At 40.6% G+C, this 20,126-nt stretch overlaps 1 protein-coding gene across 1 annotated transcript in view; it reads right to left on the bottom strand.

Annotated features, from left to right (window-relative positions):
* The window catches only part of l1camb (L1 cell adhesion molecule, paralog b), a 46,732-nt gene that overhangs the window by 16,968 nt on the left and 9,638 nt on the right, over window positions 1–20,126 (bottom strand). Inside the window, exons 2-12 of the mRNA XM_056449451.1 lie at window positions 14,163–14,371; window positions 12,484–12,586; window positions 11,348–11,517; window positions 9,142–9,267; window positions 8,807–8,977; window positions 8,247–8,361; window positions 6,639–6,823; window positions 2,936–3,067; window positions 1,582–1,725; window positions 638–749; window positions 155–315 (exon numbers count right to left, since the gene is read on the bottom strand). Of these exons, the coding sequence (XP_056305426.1) occupies window positions 155–315; window positions 638–749; window positions 1,582–1,725; window positions 2,936–3,067; window positions 6,639–6,823; window positions 8,247–8,361; window positions 8,807–8,977; window positions 9,142–9,267; window positions 11,348–11,517; window positions 12,484–12,586; window positions 14,163–14,283 (1,540 nt within the window). The 5' untranslated portion in view covers window positions 14,284–14,371. The remainder of the gene's footprint in view (window positions 1–154; window positions 316–637; window positions 750–1,581; window positions 1,726–2,935; window positions 3,068–6,638; window positions 6,824–8,246; window positions 8,362–8,806; window positions 8,978–9,141; window positions 9,268–11,347; window positions 11,518–12,483; window positions 12,587–14,162; window positions 14,372–20,126) is intronic.

The raw sequence follows: 20,126 nt of genomic DNA, 5'->3' as shown, positions 1-20,126 counted from the left end.
CAATGCACGTCCATATCAGAGACAACATGTGGGTCAACTTGGGGTGTAATGGATTATATTATTTTATTGGTCATTAATTTAAATTGGACAGTTTGTTTGTTGGGTGAATGTGAGTGGTTTTGCTATGGCGTAGGACAGTGTAGTGGACACTTACTCAGGACATCCAGCTCCGCACTGATGCTCTTGTTGGTTTCGCTCACTGAACACGTGTATCTATTGCTGTCTTCTTCACTCACGTTACTGATCTTAAGACTTCCATTGGTCATCTGAGATATTTTAGCATTAGACAGAGCTGGAATAGAGTCTAGAATCTCCCTGCAAACAATCAATCCCATTGGATTATACATAAAACACAACAAAACATCCGTTCACGTTGCTCTACGCAATTAAGCTTTACTCTTCTCTCATCCCCCAATCAAACCTTTAAGATAACCATGGTTCTAAATCCAATGCATGCACTTTACTCTACAGAAAGAATTTAAGAAGATGCATTATGAACAATTACTTAAAAAAAAAGCTGAAAGTGCACTTTGGTTGAAAGCTACAAAGATTACATACATTATTACTTCTGCAGTATTGAGTAGTAGGTGTGTGCAGAAAATATATGATGACAATGCAAAACAAAGTGCATGCTCACCAGTGTACTTTGGGTAGAGGCGACCCAAACGTTCTGCAATCCAACATCACAGTCTGTCCTGCTGTGGCCTGATAGAGACGCTCGTCTGGGGTCAGGATCTGAGCGGGCAGTTCTACAATACAGTACATTATTGTCAGATTGCAAAGAGAAGGCAAGGGTCAGTCTGTAAAACAACATCAGTTTTACCATCTTAAATATGGTACAAAACTGTGTTCAATTGACTGATTTAGGAAGTCAAAACATTTTAACACAGACTTATTGGAGACTTATTGGAGATACATTCCCAGGGCTACATATTTGAGAACCCAGAAACATGTACCGCGGACTATGCATTCTTGCAATTTTTTCCACTGATCCAAAAGAGGGCGCCGTGTATATTTTTGACAATCTCAAATCTCAAATATGTAACTGGGGCAAGTATTTCTGCGAATATCATCGTCTTCTCATAGCGCCCGTGAGAGAGGCTGGTCGACTTTTGTATAATATCAGCTTGAAATGGACTGCCCCACACACACTCTTCCCTAAACACAACCCAGAGTGTTTTCAAGAGCAAACTAGAAGAGAAAAGTGGTTGAGGAACACTGGCTTTCATTTATTTTTATTTGTTTCATTTTACTTTGCTGATCTCAAACCCGAGTGCACTCTGGTCTGCATCCCAAGGTCAACATCGTACATGGAAAACAGTAAGCTAGTTGGCCATGGCATAAAAAATTATCCATATGTAGGCAAGCCGTTAACAGTGTTGAGTGAAAAGGTACAGAAGGTTGTCGGTGGCGTCATACTGTGCCGTAGCTTTTATTTTGCACACAAAATGCAGAAATACGTAGCCCGGGTACATATTTTGCACTTCTCAAATATGTAGCCCTGGGCACATATTCCCAATGAGCCTGTGTAGAAGTATGGAACATTTCTGAGGTGACATCATTTACACTATTAACACTCACCAACAACATGCACGTGTGTGTTGATCAGGATGCTTCCGTGTTTGTTGGTGGCCTCACACTGATAAACTGCCGTATCGCTGAACTCCACATTGGACAGGATCAGTTTCCCAGAACTCACACGACGTCTCGGGTCCACATCTGTCCCTACAGCACACAGACACACACCAACAAAATCATTAGACTTAGCTCTCCTCCTTAGAGATGTACAATCATCATAAGTCATGGGTCTACAAGGGGAAACATTATCTGAAAGTTTTGCAATACTGCTGTATGTTACATTCTTTCAAATTCGTTAGGAAGTTGGACTGAATGAACAGCACTCTCTCCATCCTCCATAGTTCATACGCAGCTGAGGAGCCCTGAGACACTGGAAGCAATAGCTTACTGTGTGTTTGTGTGTGTCTTCTCACTCCTTACTCAATATGTGTGTGTGCTCACTTGGATATACATGGCACACTAGATATACATGAGTCAGAAATTGCATACACTCCCATACACTCTCAGAAATAAAGGTACGCGAGCTGTCACAGTGGTGATACCTTTTTAAAAGGACCCTAAAAGGTCCACATTAATACCTCAAGGGTGCATATTAGTATTTAAAAAGCACAAAAGTGTTCCTCTTAAAATTTGAGGGTACTAATATATACATTTGAGGTACCAGTATGGACCCAAGTACAAATGTGTACCTTTTGAAAAGGTACCACCCCAGTGACAGCTCACGTACCTTTATTTCTGAGAGTGTACTATATAGTACGCTAAAAATACTATGCGAACCGAGTAGTGTGTCTGAATTCACAGAATTCAAAAAACAGTATGCGAGAAGTTCCCAGATGGCCTACTAATTCCGGCGAGATTCTGAAGTGTGGATCCAATGCACGCTATGCTATCCCATAATGCACCACGAGATAATTAATGAATGGGAGTGAATCAATGCAGCTGATGCGGGTAGGTCACGTGATGATGACAAAATGGAGGATGTAGTATGTCTAAGTTGTAATCATACTGACATTCATGGAGTATAGAATGTACTTTAACGTAACACTCGAGTAGTAAATTCAATATTAAATGCATTGCAATTGAGTAGTAGACAATTTGAGACATCGCCATAGTCTAAAAGCAGAGGACCATTTTTGAGTATGGGTAAAACCATACTTGACAGGCTCACTTCACTTCAAATGGCTACAGAAAGTACAGGGGAAACTCTTGTCGCTACATCGTTTGTTTCCAGAATGGTGATCTACTATAGTAGTTCAGCTGTGAGTTACGTTGCTGTTTGGGAAACACAGCACTGATTAGTAAGAGAAGTGAGCAGATTACTGATTGTGAATGCAGACACAGAGCTTTAGATGTCGACCTGAAACGGGAACTCCATTGATGCTCCAGGTGATGTTTGGTGCAGGAATACCATCGGCCTGACAGTCCAGTCTGACCGTCTCTCCAGGGGCATACAGATGCTCCTCAGGCCTCTTGGTCCAGTAAGGGGCAGCTGCAAACAACACAAACAGCGGAAACTGGATTTATATATATATATAAATATATACATACACGACCGTCCTTGTGTATTACTCTCACATAGAGTGACAAGCAGAGGAATACACTCACTACAGTTTGTCAAATATTGCAGCTGTTGGACAACATAATGTACTTTTGAGGCTTTTTTAGGTGAGAATGTAGTTGTTTAGATTGCAGCTCTGCAGTTTATTTATAAGGATAGTGCCTATTTTAAATATTTATGATTTCGGAGCGTGTCGGTAGCCATCAGCATGCGGAGCAAAGAAATTGATGGCTAACCACCACAAGATGGTGACAGAGACTAGTGAAAAGTCAGTGTCCCCCAAAATAACAATTCCAGTGACTCGAAACCCCCAATTTTCTTTGAGGTGGTCATAAATATATAAACCTTGCACACAATGACCCACACATACCAAAAGGCCCAAGTCTATTCATCATTTAATTTTGGACAATGCCACTCGGAGACCATCCTCCATGTTCAGTTGTGGCCTGTATTTATATTTAATGTACGTGAGTGCAGTAAAGGTGCCATAAAATCAATGTGCTGCATCTGGCGCTATTGCTGTGTCTTTAATATGACGTTATCACCCCAGGGGTTGCACATAAATCAAAAGGCTGATAGTTTTTATTTGCATGTTGTTTTTGTAATGTTTATTATTAACGTGTTAACAATGCTACTATTAACTACTATTTTTTTCCTCAGTCCTTTTTCTTCAGGTTATGGATAAAATATGTTCAATATTTAATTAAAATGAATTAGATTTTTGGAAACCACCAAGCGACCCCCTCATTGTCCCGTGACCCCCCGGGGGGTCCCGACCCCCACTTTTGGAACCTCTGCCTTAGAGGGAGAAAAAACTCAGCGTAAATTTCAAACTACAGCTGATCAAACCATTACAGAACAGGTAAGTGACACTAAGTCGACCTCTCTCTTTTGTATGATGTAGTGCTGTAATTATACCACACTGTAAAAAAAAAACTAATTTTACAGAAAATATCTCTACATTTTTTACAGTATTTTTTTGTCATTTCAAATTAAATTCAAAACTTAGTAAAACGACAAACAATCTTTCTAAATTTACAGTTTGACTGTCATTTTAGGTACTTTATCATTAAAAACAAATTACTGACGTTTTTGTTTTTTATACAGGGAAATTACAGTATTATTTATACAGTATTTTTTCTGTTATTTTAAATTATATTCAAAAGTCCGTAAAAATTACAAACAATATTTGTAAATTAACAGCTTGACTGTTATTTTATGTACTAGAAAATTAATGACAAATTACAGGAATTTTCATGTTTTATACAATACAATTGCCGTATTATTTAGTGTTTTTTCCAGTTTTTTTGAAGCACATTTAAAATTACATAAAATTAAAGTAATAAATTGTAATTACTTGCTCTGTAAAAAAATTTTAAAAATCTTAAAAAAAAAGGTCAAATGACTGGCAGCTACGGCTGCCAAACAAAAACCATAAAATTACGGTAAAATTTCTTTGTTGAAATAAAGTGCAAAAAATAATAAATCTACAGATGTTTTCATTAAAATGTTTACAGAAAAACACTGTTATTTTACAGACTTTTCCTAGATTATTACGATCAAATCCGTTCAATAAATAAAATAGATAAATTCCGCTCACATGCACCTGTTCCGGATTCCGCTAATTGCACACACACAGTCGGAGGATCGTTATAAACTGATTACATGGACTTTAAAAGCAGCACAGACGCACGCACCAATTGTTAAGTCTTGTAATGCTGTTACTGTGAACATTATGATGCGTTTCTCTTCTTTTGCCGTGCTTTGTTTGTTAATTGTTTATGTGGTTTGCCGCTTGGACTGACCATTTGGCTGTTATTTGACCATGACTCTGGATTCCCTGCATACATCTGTTTGCCCCTGTGTTGACTGTTGCTTGCCTGACCATCTCTGTGTAATAAACCTGCATTTGGATCTGCACTCCTTTGTCAGCATCCCCTTCACATTAAAGTTCCATTTCATTTAAGATTTGTAACTGAATTATTCCATATAACTTAAACATCTACATGTTTTACATAAAAACTATTCAATAAAATGCAACAACTGTAATCTTAAAGTTGTGAGAATTTTAATCAGTTGTATCTCGTTTGTTGTTTTTCCAGATGTTTTTGATCCAAAATAAAACTGTTAAATTACGACCATGAGCATGTCTTGGCATTTTATTAAAGGTGTTTAATTGTTATGGTTGAGAGATAAAATTCTTTTAAATAACATTTTTTCTCTTGAAATTTTAGTGCAGTCACTTTATTGATGGTGTTCGATCATAAAAATCTAGGAAAAGTTTGTGAAATAACAGTGTTTCTCTGTAAAACTCTTAGTGTGTAACTTTTTTGAACGGATTTGATCGTAATAATCTAGGAAAAGTCTGTAAAATAACAGTGTTTTTTTGTAAACATTTTAATGAAAACATCTGTAGATTTATTATTTTTTGCACTATATTTCAATAAAGAAATTTTACCGTAATATTATGGTTTTTGTTTGGCAGCCGTAGCTGCCAGTCATTTGACCTTTTTTTTACGATATTTTTTTTTACAGTGCACAGTAATCTGCTAGTGTTTGCTTTTGCTTTGGCTTTTTCGGGGTTAATTATCCCGATTACAATAGAGAAATAACGGGAAATCTCTGTAGACTGATGGCATTTCATGCTGTTCAGCCTTATAATCTTAAAATCGCAGCAAAATCACTTTTTTCTATAATCATTACGCTAGAGAATCATTCAAATACTAGCTGTGATGTTGGTGAATGAGCAGCGGTTTCTGCTGTTCTGACGTCAGCTGCAGATGTCAATGAATGGAGGAAGAAAGTTCCTCGCTTTTGAGACTTTCTGTGTTTGATTTTCTTTTTTAAATACATGATTATACCATCGAACTGTTTTATAAACACAATATCACACGAGTAGCAGTGTGATATGGCTGTATATCAGCACTACATACATCGATACGGCCATATCGCACTGCCACTCATGTGATATTGCTCGTGTATATATATATATATAATGCTTCCAAATGTGAAATACAATAATCAGGGAATTAGTGATACTGAACATATAAAACAAGCAATACTTCATTCTGTTCTGTTGTTTTCCCTTCTATAATACTGCTAGTCTTTCTTTTAATAATATGCATTGACTACAGTACACTTAACAAGGCACGCAGCAGGGGATTATGATGACGTGTGCAAATTCAGTGCATTTCATCATTTTTGTCTCTGGAATTTTATAGTACCCTAACCCTAACCTGAGATATTCATCAGAAACTACACGGAGATCGCAATAAGGATATCAGAGTGCAGTATGTAGTATCTTTGTGCTTCAAAACAATCTAAATAGCATGGTGTATCAGTCGTAGCATGTTTTTGTGCAACTAATGAAAGTGAAAGCCTGTTAAAGTGCTAATAGCCATGCCGCTCTCATGGTAAAGATAACAGGGTTTGCTTTAGGCAGTCATGCATCATTTATCATTAGATAGTGAACTCAGTAAGTGTGTGTTTGTGTGTGTCTCACCCTCTACTGTGACAGTGTAGTGGTGTTTGACAGAGTTCTCGCTGTTTCTGGCAGTGCAGATGTACTCTCCATCATCAGACTCCAGCACATTGTCTATCTGCAGCCAGCGGTTGTTGTACAGCTTCTTGGTGCGGTTTGGAGACAGAGCGGAGTCTAACCTTTCCCAGTGTACCTCTGGAGTCGGTCTGAATCACACACACACACACACACAAAAACAAACAGATTTGAGCCTTTTCAATGGCATACTTCAGTTCATGAACACCATTAATAAACAGGTAAAGCCTCTTGAGGTGAATTTTGATTTTGTCTTCACAAAGCCTGGCGTAAGCATTTTAGGTCATCGCACTGGACGTAAGCTTAAAGATATTAGCTTAAAACAGAAAGGTTTGTTCTCTCCTGTCACATCTGACCCTTCATTCAGTCTATCTGACAAGCTCTCCCTGCTAAAAAATCCAGCTTAAACCAGCCTAGGCTGGTTGGCTGGTTTTAGCTGGTCGACCAGCCTGGTTTTAGAGGGGTTTTGGCCATTTCCAGGCTGGTCTCCAGCCATTTCCAGCGTGGTCTTAGCGTGCCTGGTTTAAGCTGGACATAGCTGGTTTTGGCTGGGCTCCCAGCCTGTCTAGGCTGGTCAAGCTGGTTTTCGCTGGTCATCTCCCAGCCTGACCAGCTAAGACCAGGCTGGAAATGGCTGGAAACCAGCCTGGAAATGGCCAAAACCCCTCTAAAACCAGGCTGGTCAACCAGCTAAAACCAACCAACCAGCCTAGGCTGGTTTAAGCTAGTATTCTTAGTAGGGCTATGTGTGTAAATTGATCAAATTGGGAAAAATGTCTCAACAAAAGGTATCTGTGACTCTTCTGCTTGGTTCATACAGTATGTATTATCTGGTCCCACTTTATATGAAGTTGCCTTAAGTACTTTGTATTTATTTTCTTATGTCAGTACAATGTACCTATAGTGTTCATGTATTGCACAACTCTTCTGGTGTTCCTGACGTGCGATACGGGAGACAGATCTGAAGCTAGGTTAAGGTGTATCACTCTGTTATGATAGTAAATAGAACTGAAATGAATTACAGATGTAATACACGCCGATAATTTTCATGTAAGTACCATGTAAAAACATGTACACAGTAAGTGCATGGTAGTAAATGATATATTTAAGCGCAATACATCTTGAACTCCTGATAAATGTGTGAAGCAGCGATCATCCCGCCGGCCAGCAGGTGGAGCTAAAGTAATTTGTACCAGTCTGTGGTTTTCCTGGAAGTTTGGGCTACTTTTAATCTGTGTCTGTGGGTTGGTTCTTAACTCTGCCCTCTTAAATCTCCCCTCACCCCTCATCTCTAACACACACTCCCACAACAATGTGAGTCCGATTATTTTGACAATTTTTTTTAGCTTTGTTTCAATGGATTTGCCCTGCCAACCCCATTGACCGCTTTAGAAGCCGTTCACATATCATGTCTTTGGCTCCAGTTCTTTATTTTAAATAGCGATCATGCACATGAAACGTTTTCTTTCAACATATCATAATTACATATATATCACATTTGCAACAGGAGGTATAGTACACAAAAAATAAATTCAGCACTTAAGACACACTCACAGGCCTTCTGGGATACACTCCAGGGTCAGTGTTTGGCCCCTCAGCACCAGGTATGAGCTGCGGGCTCCGCCTGGGTGGTGCAGCTTCGCCCGCCGATTCTTCACCACAGAATTGGCTGTAAAAAACATATTGGAGGAACACAAATGAATCCCCATTACTAAATCAAAGCTTTATGTCTGCATAAAAACATAAACAAATGTACACAAGAGTCATTTTAGTGAGTGTACATTACTGGAAATGCTTTTCAAAATGTCAGATTCTGATAGGAGGTGCTCACGACACTAATTCTGATAGCAGAGATGATTACTCTTGAAGAGTGTTAATGAAACCATTCTGAGTCCTCCACATAGCTTTTCTGCTGAATTATAATGAAGAAAGTTTTTAAAACACATGCTGGCCAAAACCTTTTTGGACAAAATATCATTATATTAAATATCCAGTCATTCTTGTGTAATAAAAGATGTGAGGCAGCACACAAACAGTGTTAACATTTTCTTGGATCCATTTTACTTCACATTTCTGAGTCTAATTACATGAATACAGATGAGAAAGCTACACACAGGGTGTGACGTAGATGGACATGGGCTCTTTAGGCAGGATGATGCTGGCGTTGATGTAGTGCGCATTACAGGTGTAGTCGTCTCTGCTGTCGTTGGCTATAAGATTGGCAAAGTACAGATTTCCATCCAGACTTATGGTCACCCGCTCATTCAGAGGAATGTGGTGAAACTCTGAGAGAGAGAGAGAGAGAGAGAGAGAGAGAGAGAGAGAGAGAGAGAGAGAGAGAGAGAGAGAGAGAGAGAGAGAGAGAGAGAGAGAGAGAGAGAAGCATTCAGTTATAAAAATTCTAATGTTGTGTAGGACCATTTTGATTTAGATTGAATAGAGGATTTACGCATGTCCATCCAGTGTATTTTCGGGGTGACAGAACTCTTGGGAGGGTTACAGCGGAGGACTGCACTTTCCCCCACCTCATACGGTCTTCGTTTCTGCTTCTTCACTTTGGCCAAGCTTGGGACGGCTGTGAAAAGGAATAAGCACAACTGTCTTTTATACTGACCAGAAAAATCTGTTTAAATACTCTGATGACTTATCTTTCCCTTTGTTGTCTTGAGCTGCTAACTCCCAAGAAAGAGTGTGCATGACTGCTATTGATGGTTCACAGTGTTTTATACTGCACTGGGTCTGACAGAGATGATCTAGTGCTCACATCCTGACAAACTTTGTCAACGCTTTTGCCATTTCCACAGTTTAAATTGAGCAGAACATCTAAACAAAACAGATGTACCGCCCTTTATTTCAATGAAATACATCCAGACATTTCACTATTCGCTCATGTACTACTTTAGATTAGTGCAGCAGGCCAATATTCATTAAAAGCATCAGAGCAAATGGTAATGGTGGACACAGGTGAGTTCAGACAGCACACACACACATCCACAAGAGAATGCAGTCACTGATATACTGTATATGTTTTACTTTCTTTTAGGAAGTTGAAACAAGGGAGAACACCAGAAACACAAGGATGATGAAGGTCAGGAAAGAGGTTTGGGTCCATTTGAGTGACAAAAGAGTCAGGTCTTGAGGAACCTGAGGAGATGCAGGAGATTCATGTCTAGAGGAACCTGAGGAGATGCAGGAGATTCATGTCTAGAGGAACCTGAGGAGAGGCAGGAGATTCATGTCTAGAGGAACCTGAGGAGAGGCAGGAGATTCAGGGCTGGACAAAGCAGGAAAGATTCAGAAGATTCGGGTATATAGGAACCAGAGGAGATGCAGGAGATTCAGGGCTAGAGGAACCAGAAGAGGTGCAGTAGATTCATGGCTAGAGGGCCAGAAGACATGCAGAAGGTTCAGAACTGGATAAACCAGAGGAGATGCAGGAGATTCTGGTATTGTGGAATCAGAGGAGATGCAGGGTATTCAGGGCTAGAGAAATTAGATGAGCTTGAGGAGATTCAGGTCTGGATGATCCAGATGAGATGAAAAGGTTTCAGATATAAAGGAACCAGAGGGGATGCAGGTCTGAAGGATCCGGAGAAGATGCAGAAGTTTCAGGTATAGAGGAACCAGAGGAGATGCAAGAAATTTAGGGCTCTTGGAACCAGAGGAGATGCAGGAGATTCAGGTCTAGAGGAAACAGAGGAGATGCAGGAGATTCAGGTCTGGAGGAACCAGATGAGATGAAGGAGATTCAGGTCCTGAGGAACCAGAGGAGATGCAGGAGATTCAGGTCTGGAGGAACCAGAGGAGATGCAGGAGATCCAGGTCTGGAGGAACCAGAGGAGATGCAGGAGATTCAGGTCTGGAGGAACCAGATGAGATGCAGGAGATTCAGGTCTGGAGGAACCAGATGAGATGCAGGAGATTCAGGTCTGGAGGAACCAGATGAGATGCAGGAGATTTAGGTCTGGAGGAACCAGAATAGATGCAGGACATTTAGGTCTAGGGAAACCAGAAGAGATGCAGCAACTCCCTTTTGGTGGCTGGAGTGTGGGTGTGGTACCAAACCAACCCCTAAGACTCTATGAAAACACCTACAGTGTTGACTCATGTAGAAGACTCGGGTCAGACCTCTTGTTGGTTTCAGCTCCAGGGTGATGACAGGCTCAGTCCTTCATATTGGCTCATTTGTCTAGACAGGATCAGGCTTTCACTCTGCACAAGTGTGTGATTGGTGGCTGGATGAGCTCTGGGCCTGGAATGAAGCTGATGAAGTCTTCTTCTGGAAGGTAAATGAAACTTCCCAGAACCCACTTCACAAATGCTGCAATAGTATCACAATGACCCACAAGCAGATGTGCAGTTATTAGTTCTAAACGTTCTTCTTTTACTTCTTCTAGTTCTTTTAGTTAGGTCTAAACAGTATGAACAATGATGAAACATTTTTAGAAAGATCCAAGCAGAGCAACTGTAGAGCTGGTAAACCCATAGTAAAAAGGGGGTGGAAAACAAAAGAATTAATATTTTTATGCAGGCTATCTGTTCAGAATTAAAATGGTAAAGACGAATTAAAGAGGTAAAGCTCAAAGCAATGTCAAAATACACAATGGTTTTTCCAAACACAGTAACTGAGACGCAGTGTTTAAGGTAAAACTCACGCTCGGTGGTCAGATGCACCAGGTTAGAGACGGCGGTTCCTAGCTCATTTGCAGCATAGCAGCGATATGTGCCCTGATAGAAGTTCAGGTCCGTTGTTGGATGCGGCGTCAGAGTTCCCGACTCCAACAGCACCTCCCCAAACTGCTTTCCATCTTTGACCCAGCGGAAACTGTCAGTGAGAAAAAAAAGATATATAAAGATGAGAGAAAAAGTTTGGTGACATCTTAAATGACAAGTAACTCAGCATGTCAATTTGTTCTACTCACCATGACTTGACGATCTACTAACACTACTAATTCTCAATGGGGAGTTAGTTGCAAAGCTAGGTTTTGTCTGAACTAATGTCATTAATGTAAATATGTATGTGTGGCTCAAATGTCTACATAGCTTACACCATGCTGAATCTGCTAGATGTGTTGTCCTGAAAAAGCTATAAAGACAAATAACAGAGGTTTCCATATAGTCCACATGACAGGAAAACACAAGATTGTACGCAAATCGCCCTGTTCAGTTCAAACAGTTGACGTATAGCTGTTTCTCCTTTTCCCCTTGATTTTCCTAAACAGTTGGACTGTCTGCTGTCCTGCACACAGGCTCTAAATCAGGGGTGCCCAAACTCAGTCCTGGAGGGCCGGTGTCATGCATAGTTTAGCTCCAACTTCCTTCAATACACCCTTTTGGAAATTTCAAGTATATCTAGAAAGAGCTTGATTAGCTGGTTCAGGTGTGTCTGATTGGGGTTGGAACTAAACTACGCAGGACACTGGCCCTCCAGGACAGAGTTTGGGCACCCCTGCTCTAAACCTACTTCTACGCCTACGTCTGTACGTACTTCTAGGTCTACGTGGATCTACGTCTGTCCAGATACAGTGAGAGAATATACTAGAGCATGCAGAGGGGTCTTCTTTCATATCACACAAGTTTAGCCAGTTATTTAGGGTCTGACATCACTGCTGTCGTACATGCCAGAGAGATTATGAAAAGAGAAAACAGACAATGAATTGCCAGTATTGATTCCAGGTGAAGTTCAGTCATTGGTGTCGTTTTGATACCTAAGATCTGCTGGACCTCTGTGTTGTTGGCAGTGTAATGATCTTAATAATAATGATAAGAAGCTGCTCTGCTGCAGACTGACCTGGGCGGCGGGTCTCCGCTGGCTTCACAGGCCAGATTAACATCATCCAGGGAGAAAGCGGTGTGAGACATGGGCTGAGTCCTGAACTCTGGAGCCTGTTTTACTGCGGGAACAGACAGAAAGCATGTTCCAAGCTGCTGAAAGCTACTGTAAATATCACACAAACCTTATTTTGTCTTATATTGTTGTCCACTGTTATTCATAGGCGTTCATACAACTTTTGTTCAATATCTATTACTTTAACCCCACCCCTATAAATTTGGTATCATTAAATGTCCACTTCAGAGAATGAAAGAGTTAATTCTGTAGTATGCAGTAGGTAGGAGATTATCTGATTTACAAACGTCCTCTAGAAAGGACAGATGTGCAGCGCTGGTGGTCAAGATATTAACGGAGACACTGATGTACTTACGCTTGTTATATGTGTCTGGCAGAGCAGCAGAAGAAAGAAGATTAAAGAGACAGAAGGAAAGCAGGGTTAGACAGAGATCTGATACAGCATCCAATCCACATTATTGATCCACTGCAAGTCGAACGAGTCAAAACCTGTGCTGTCATTCGCTTCCAGTTATATTCAGCTACACAAGACAGTCCGTTATGATGCTTGATATCAGAAACTGGTGTTTCTTTTTGTGTTATTAAAAGGTCTTGTGTAATACTTTACAAAGATAGTACATGAATAATGATGTGTTAATGTGTAAACTAAACATATTATAATGATGAGTTAATGCATGCGCTAATCATGAACTAACTTTATCTACAATACGAATCACGTGAGTTCATGTGTGAATAGCGGCGACCTTAATTACTTGTAAGTTCATGCTTGTTTGTTAATTAATGTATTAATTACCACATTAGTTTATGCTTAGTTTACCCTGCTGGAAAATCCAGCTTAAACCAGCCTAGGCTGGTTGGCTGGTTTTAGCTGGTCAACCAGCCTGGTTTTAGAGGGGTTTTGTCCATTTCCAGCCTGGTTTCCAGCCATTTCCAGCCTGGTCTTAGCTGGTCAGGCTGGAAAATTTTCAGCTAAATCCAGCTAAAACCAGCCTGACCAGCCTGGCTTAAGCTGGACATAGCTGGTTTTGGCTGGGCTCCCAGCCTGGCTAGGCTGGTCAAGCTGGTTTTAGCTGGTCATCAGAACTCTTTGTGGCTCATGTTGTATTTAAAGTTAGTTCATGATTAGTGCGCGCCTCAACTCTTCATTAAGTCAAAATAAAGTAATGTTTAGTGTACATATTAATACATCATTATTCATGCACTGTTATTGTAGTGTTACCATGTCTTATCTTAACTCTAAACACCAGTTTTTTGCCATGATGACAGCACATAATATTAGACTAGATATTCTTCAAGACACTAGTATTCAGCTTAAAGTCACATTTAAAGGCTTCACTAGGGTAATTAGGGTAAAGTTAGGGTAATTAGGCAAGTCATTGTATAACAGTGGTTTATTCTGGAGACAATCCAAAACTAATATTGCTGAAGGGGGCTAATAATATTGAGCTTAAAACTATTAAAAACTGCTTTTATTCTAGCCCAAATAAAACAAATAAGACTGTAAGTCTTAATTTGTAAGTGGTAATGACTTGGAAAGATGGGATTCAGATGGCGTTCAGCAACAGAAACCACGTGTTTAGTTGGAAACATTTTGATCTGAGTCTGCGTTGTGTTTTACTCACAGTCGTGCGGGATCTGAATGTACGCATGGGTTTGTGCCGCGGTGAGGAAGAGGAGCAGCAGATGAAGATGAGTGCGCTTCTGTCCTCTTCTGCCTGCAGGCTGACTCTGCACTGGAGGCATTCTGGAGCAAACATGAAAACAGCCCCGACTCCAGACACACACACAGACTGAAGGACGTCTGGGGGACAGGCTCGCGTCTGGGTCAATCCTGCACCACATAGGAGAAGACAAGGCAAGCTTATTTATATAGCGCATTTCATACACAATGGTAATTCAAAGTGCTTTACATAAACAAGAAAAAATTTACCTTGACTTGTATTTGATTGCAGATAATACAAAAAACATAATTTGATGTGTTCCTCATGATTGTATTTTTTATTTTTAAATTTCAATTTTGGTTCTTGCAACACATTGAAAAACAGCTGGAGCTGCTTTGTAATGTTGTCATTCCTTTTCACAACACTTAAAAGATGTTTAGGGGCAGAAGACACAGAGTGATGAAGTGTTTCAGGGGTACGGGGTCTTCGTTGTCGCATTTTGCGCTTTACAATTTGCCACGTATTCTGTATTGGAGACAGGTCGGGACTGCAGGCAGGCCAGTCAAGCATTGTCTTATTGAAATATGCAGGGGCGTCCCTGGAGAAGAAGGCAGCACATTGAGCTCCAGAATCTCTCTGTGTTCAGCATTAATGGAGCATCACAGAAGTGCAGGTTACCTTTACCAAGGGCACTGACACAACCCCGTACCATGACAGACCCTGGCTTTTGGACTTGCTGGTAACAGTCTGGATGATCCTTTTCTTCTTTGGTCCAGAGCATATGATGTCCTTTTCCCCCAAAATATACCTGAAACACTGATTCATCTGAGCATAGTTTTCACTGTGTGATGGTCCATCCCAGATGCCTCTGAGCCCAGAGAAGTCGACTGCGCTTCTGGACATTGTTAACATAGGGCTTCCTTTTGGCACAGTACAGTTTTCACTGGCATTTGTGGATGTAACTCTGTATTGTGGTACTTGATAAAGGTAGTCCTGAGCTCATGTGGTGATCTGGCTTATAGATGAATGAGGATTCTTGATGCAGCGCCCCCTAAGGGGTATCGGAGATCACAGTTGTTTAGTTTAGGCTTGCACCCATTTATGCACTGAAATTCCTCCAGATTCTTCAATCCTTTAATTATATTATGTACTGTTGATAGTGAAACATGTCTTCCTCTTTTTCTCTGAGGAACATTGTGTTTAAACTATTTCAATCATTTTCTCATGTATTTGTGGTCAAACTGGCGATCCTCAGCCCATCTTTGCTCCTAAAGGACTAGACCTTTACTGATGCTGCTTTTGTACCCAATCATAATCACAATCACCTGTTGACATCACCTGTGTCACATCACATCAATATTTCAGCAGTTTACCTGATTACCAGCCCTAAACTGCTCTCGGTCCAACTGCATTTGAAATGTGCTGCAGGAACCAAAATTGCAATACTTGTTTAATTTGGGAAAAAGCTAAATAAAACAAACAAAAAACCCCCCAATAAAAATCACGAGGAACACATATGATAATGTTTGTTGTATTGTCTGCAATGAAAACAAGTCGTTTTTTTAATTAGCGTTTTCAGTACTATCCCAACTTTTTTTATATGTATAAAAATTAAAAATAAGAATAAAAATGATTAAAACAGATTAAAATGTGTTAAAACAGGTTATAAAGAAACACAAAGAGAACAGAAAGACACTATAGTGTGATGTGTGTGTCACAGCACAGTGCTCATTCAGTAAAGGCACAGCTAAACTGATGTGTGTTCAGTCCTGATGTGAATGTGCCTAATGTTGGAGCACATCTGATCATTTCTGGAAGCTGATTCCAGCAGCAGGGGCGCTGTTAGTAGCTGATTCACCCTGCTCTGACTGAACTAATTTACTTGATCCAAATGATCAGAGCGACCTGTTAGGTTTGTATTCAGTGAGCACATCTGTAAACAGATGAGGAGATTGACGAAGGGCTCAAAACTAAAGCACAGATCCTATAAAAGCATGCACATACACACAAATATTTGACTTATGTAAATGGCATCATTAAAAAAAAACACTGAAGACTGATAAGAGTGCATGAGAGAAACTTGATTACAGATAACACAGATAAGAAAGAAAAGGTCAATAAGATTGATTTGACCGTTAGCGAACACAGATAAAGAGATCAGGCTGAGCAGGATTATTACATTAGAAACCATCTCAGAGTGTCTCTTTACATTAAAGGACTCTGAGGTCCGTTTCCTGAATATCTCTCTATCACAACACACACACACACACACACACACACACACACACACAAACACACACACATGATCCTGTATGATCAAACATGCTAATCTATACTGAGATCCAGAAACTTTAAAGGAAACACATTTAAATCAGATGATGGTTTGAGTATTGTGGAATCTCTATTTATGTACATTAATATCGTATGATCAGTAACTACATGCCATATTTATATCAGAATGAATCTGAAATGAGAGAAAACGCTCAACACCCAAATACAGTAATGTGCTGAATGTGGATCACAGTGAGATGTCACTTTAAAGGGTTTGAGTGAATCAAAAGTAATTTACAAAAATGCAATCACAAGCGTACCAAAAAGGGACTCTTTCCCTGTTTCAAAAGAGAAAAAAGCGAGCATCAGAATGGGGAAGAAAGGGGATTTAAGTGACTCTGAACGTGGCATGGTTGTTGCTGCCAGACGGGTTGGTCTGAGTATTTCAGAAACTGATGATCTACTGGGATTTTCACGCACAACCATCTCTAGGGTTTACAGAGAATGGTCTGACAAAGAGGAAATATCCAGTGAGCGGCAGTTCTGTGGGCTCAAATGCCTTGTTGATGCCAGAGGTCAGAGGAGAATGGCCAGACTGGTTCCAGCTGATAGAAAGGCAACAGTAACTCAAATAAGCACTCGTTACAACCGAGGTCTGCAGAAGAGCATCTCTAAACACACAACACGTCCAACCTTGAGGCGGATGGGCTACAGCAGCAGAAGACCACACCGGGTGCCGCTCCTGTCAGCTAAGAACAGGAAACTGAGGCTACAATTCACACAGGCTCACCAAAACTGGACAATAGAAGATTGGAGAAACGTTGCCTGGTCTGATGAGTCTCCATTTCTGCTGACACATTCAGATGCTCGGCTCACAATTTGGCCTCAACAACATGAAAGCATGGATCCATCCTGCCTTGTATCAGCGGTTCAGGCTGCTGGTGGTGGTGTAATGGTGTTGGGGAGATTTTCCATGTCATAAAGCGTGAATCATCTCAGACTGGTTTCTTGAACATGACAATGAGTTCACTGTACTCAAATGGCCTCCACAGTCAGCAGATCTCAATCCAATAGAGCACCTTTAGGATGTGGTGGAACGGGAGATTGGCATCATGGATGCGCAGCCGTCAAACCTGCAGCAACTGTGTGATGCTATCATGTCAATATGAAGCAAAATCTCTGAGGAATATTTCCAGTAGCTTGTTGAATCTACGACACCAAGGATTACGGCAGTTCTGAAGGCAAAAGAGGGTCCAACCCGGAACTAGTAAGGTGTACCTAATAAAGTGGCCGGTGAGTGTATATAAACTACACACAATAACACTTCAGGAGTCTTCTAGAAAAAATGTATGATAGTCCTTTTGCGAAGAGAAACAGGACACATTTGTTCTGTTCTCTCTCTCACTTTGTGTGTGTGTGTGTGTTTGTGTGCGCTGTTGAAATATTGAGGAGTGGCAGCTGTGTTATTAAGGCCCATTAATGGATGAAATGGGCAGCAGGCATTAATCGCTGTGTCCATCCAGCTGCAGTTTCCAGACAGTGGGCTTGATTGTGCTGAGTCACTGATTTCTCCTCCTCTTCCTCTCTCTTTCGGCCACACCCTGCTCTTTATTTAATGTATTTCATGTGATACTTAGTTGGTGGTTCATTCCACTGTGGCGACCCCTGATAAATCAGGAACTAACCCGATGGAAAATGAATGAATGAATGCATTACTTTTTTAGGTATGTGATTTTAATGTTTGATAAACAATCACAATCCCATGTCAGTGTTCATCAACAATCAGTGCTCGTATTTTTGCTCCTGTCAGGAGTCTACAGATGAAAAATAGCCACTCTTGGCTGATTCTGGCACAATTTACAGGAATGTAGATTAATGTGCATTGCCCCTGTAAACACATGAACTAAACTCAACTAAACCAGCACAAAGCAGTGGCAGATGAACAGTGAAGAGCGCACGTGAACAATTCATTCATGTGGATGCTGCTCTCTGTGCTGCAGAAACCCAGTCTAAAGCCGTGGTCACGCTGCACTTTTCACCCCACAGACCTCCATTCATACCCATGCGGCACACCGGAAACTCAAACTCAACTTTCATATGTTGCTGCTAGAGCTGAACAATATTAGAAAAATCTGACATTGCAGTATCTAGTATTTTTGTGATATATGTTGCAATAAAAATCCAATTTCTTAAGATAACTATTTGGGAAGAATTCATAATTTTCTGTAGATTGGGTTAGGGTTAGGGATTAGCGAGTGAGTAAAGGGCATAAAAACTGGATTGGAACACAGCTCTAGTGTGCACAGCACATCTTAGACATTGAGTTTATCAGCCGCACTCCTCTTAGAGAGTTCCAGCAGAAATTTAAGGACATTCGGCTGGCTTGCAGGCCTCAGCCTCGATGTGTCCTGAAGGAATCATTTATAAGTGTTTCCCAAAACCCTGAGAGTGTGCGGACAAATAAACCAACCATGCAGAAGACTGGACTGAAGGTGCACCAAGAGGTGAAACATCACTCATGATTTCGAGAGCCCCAAAGAAGAACTGTATGCTCTAAACCAGTGTTTCCCAACCCTGTTCCTAAAGGCACACCAAAAGTACACATTTTCCACCTCTCCCTTATCAAACACACCTCAATCAACTGATCAGGACATCAGAGGAGACTCCAAAACCTGAAGTAAATGGGCCAGATAAGGGAGACATCCATAATATCTACTGTTGGTGTGCCTCCAGGAACAGGGTTGGGAAACACTGCTCTGAGCATCCGCAGCTGACAGGGCAGAGATTATGAGTAGGATCTCTCAGAGGCCAGACCCAAAATTTCCATATAACTAAGCTCAGGGAAATACTTTTATTTATTTATTTACTCTCACTAAGGACTCCAGCACAATCTGGAAGCCAAAGCAGGATGTTTTCACCATCACAGAGTGCAGAATTAATGAAGCCCATATTCCCAAAAGAGCCCTGCCTGAAAAACTCAATAATCTTCAACCCCTGAACACAAGCAGAGAGCGTTTCCCATTCAAGCGACCTTAAGAGAAACACGCCTCTATTAAAGGCAAACGCTTACGGTCAGGCAGTGTACGACTCTGAGCTGGAAATGACAGGGCACACTGTGCTTCAGTAGACAGCAGTGCAGTCTGTCAGATAACAACTTAACCCTGTCGGCGCCAATAGCCTTGTGGTTAGTGTGTCGACACATGGCACTGAGGTGTTCACGGTGACCTGAGTTCGAGCCCCAGCTTGAGACCCTTCCCCTATCTCTGCTCCCCCATACTTTCCTGTCTCTAAATCTCCACGGTCCTATCAATAAAGGTGAAAACCCCTTTAAAAAAAACAACTACTTAACCTCAAGTAGTCTCAAATAATGTAATACACTCAATAATTAAGGATTTCAAGCTTAAAATTTAATTATAGATTAAAAGAAATTTTCAAATTCCATCAGCGTGTTCACTTGAATCCAGATGCGTGTCGTCATAAATATAGTGCATCTTCGAGATTTCACTCTGCATGGACAGATTATTAGCCCTGTGATCTCTGTAAAAGGTATCAATGTAAGCTCATCTGACAGGCACAAAACTGATAAACAGCATAACTATAAATAAGTAATAACACAGCTATCCTTTTAAATCCAATCAATAATTAACTATAAAA

Source organism: Danio aesculapii, chromosome 23 (assembly GCF_903798145.1).
Source record: "Danio aesculapii chromosome 23, fDanAes4.1, whole genome shotgun sequence".
Taxonomy (NCBI): Eukaryota; Metazoa; Chordata; class Actinopteri; order Cypriniformes; family Danionidae; genus Danio; species Danio aesculapii.
The sequence above is the reverse complement of the archived record's forward strand: the minus strand, read 5'-3'. Positions and strand labels throughout refer to the sequence as shown.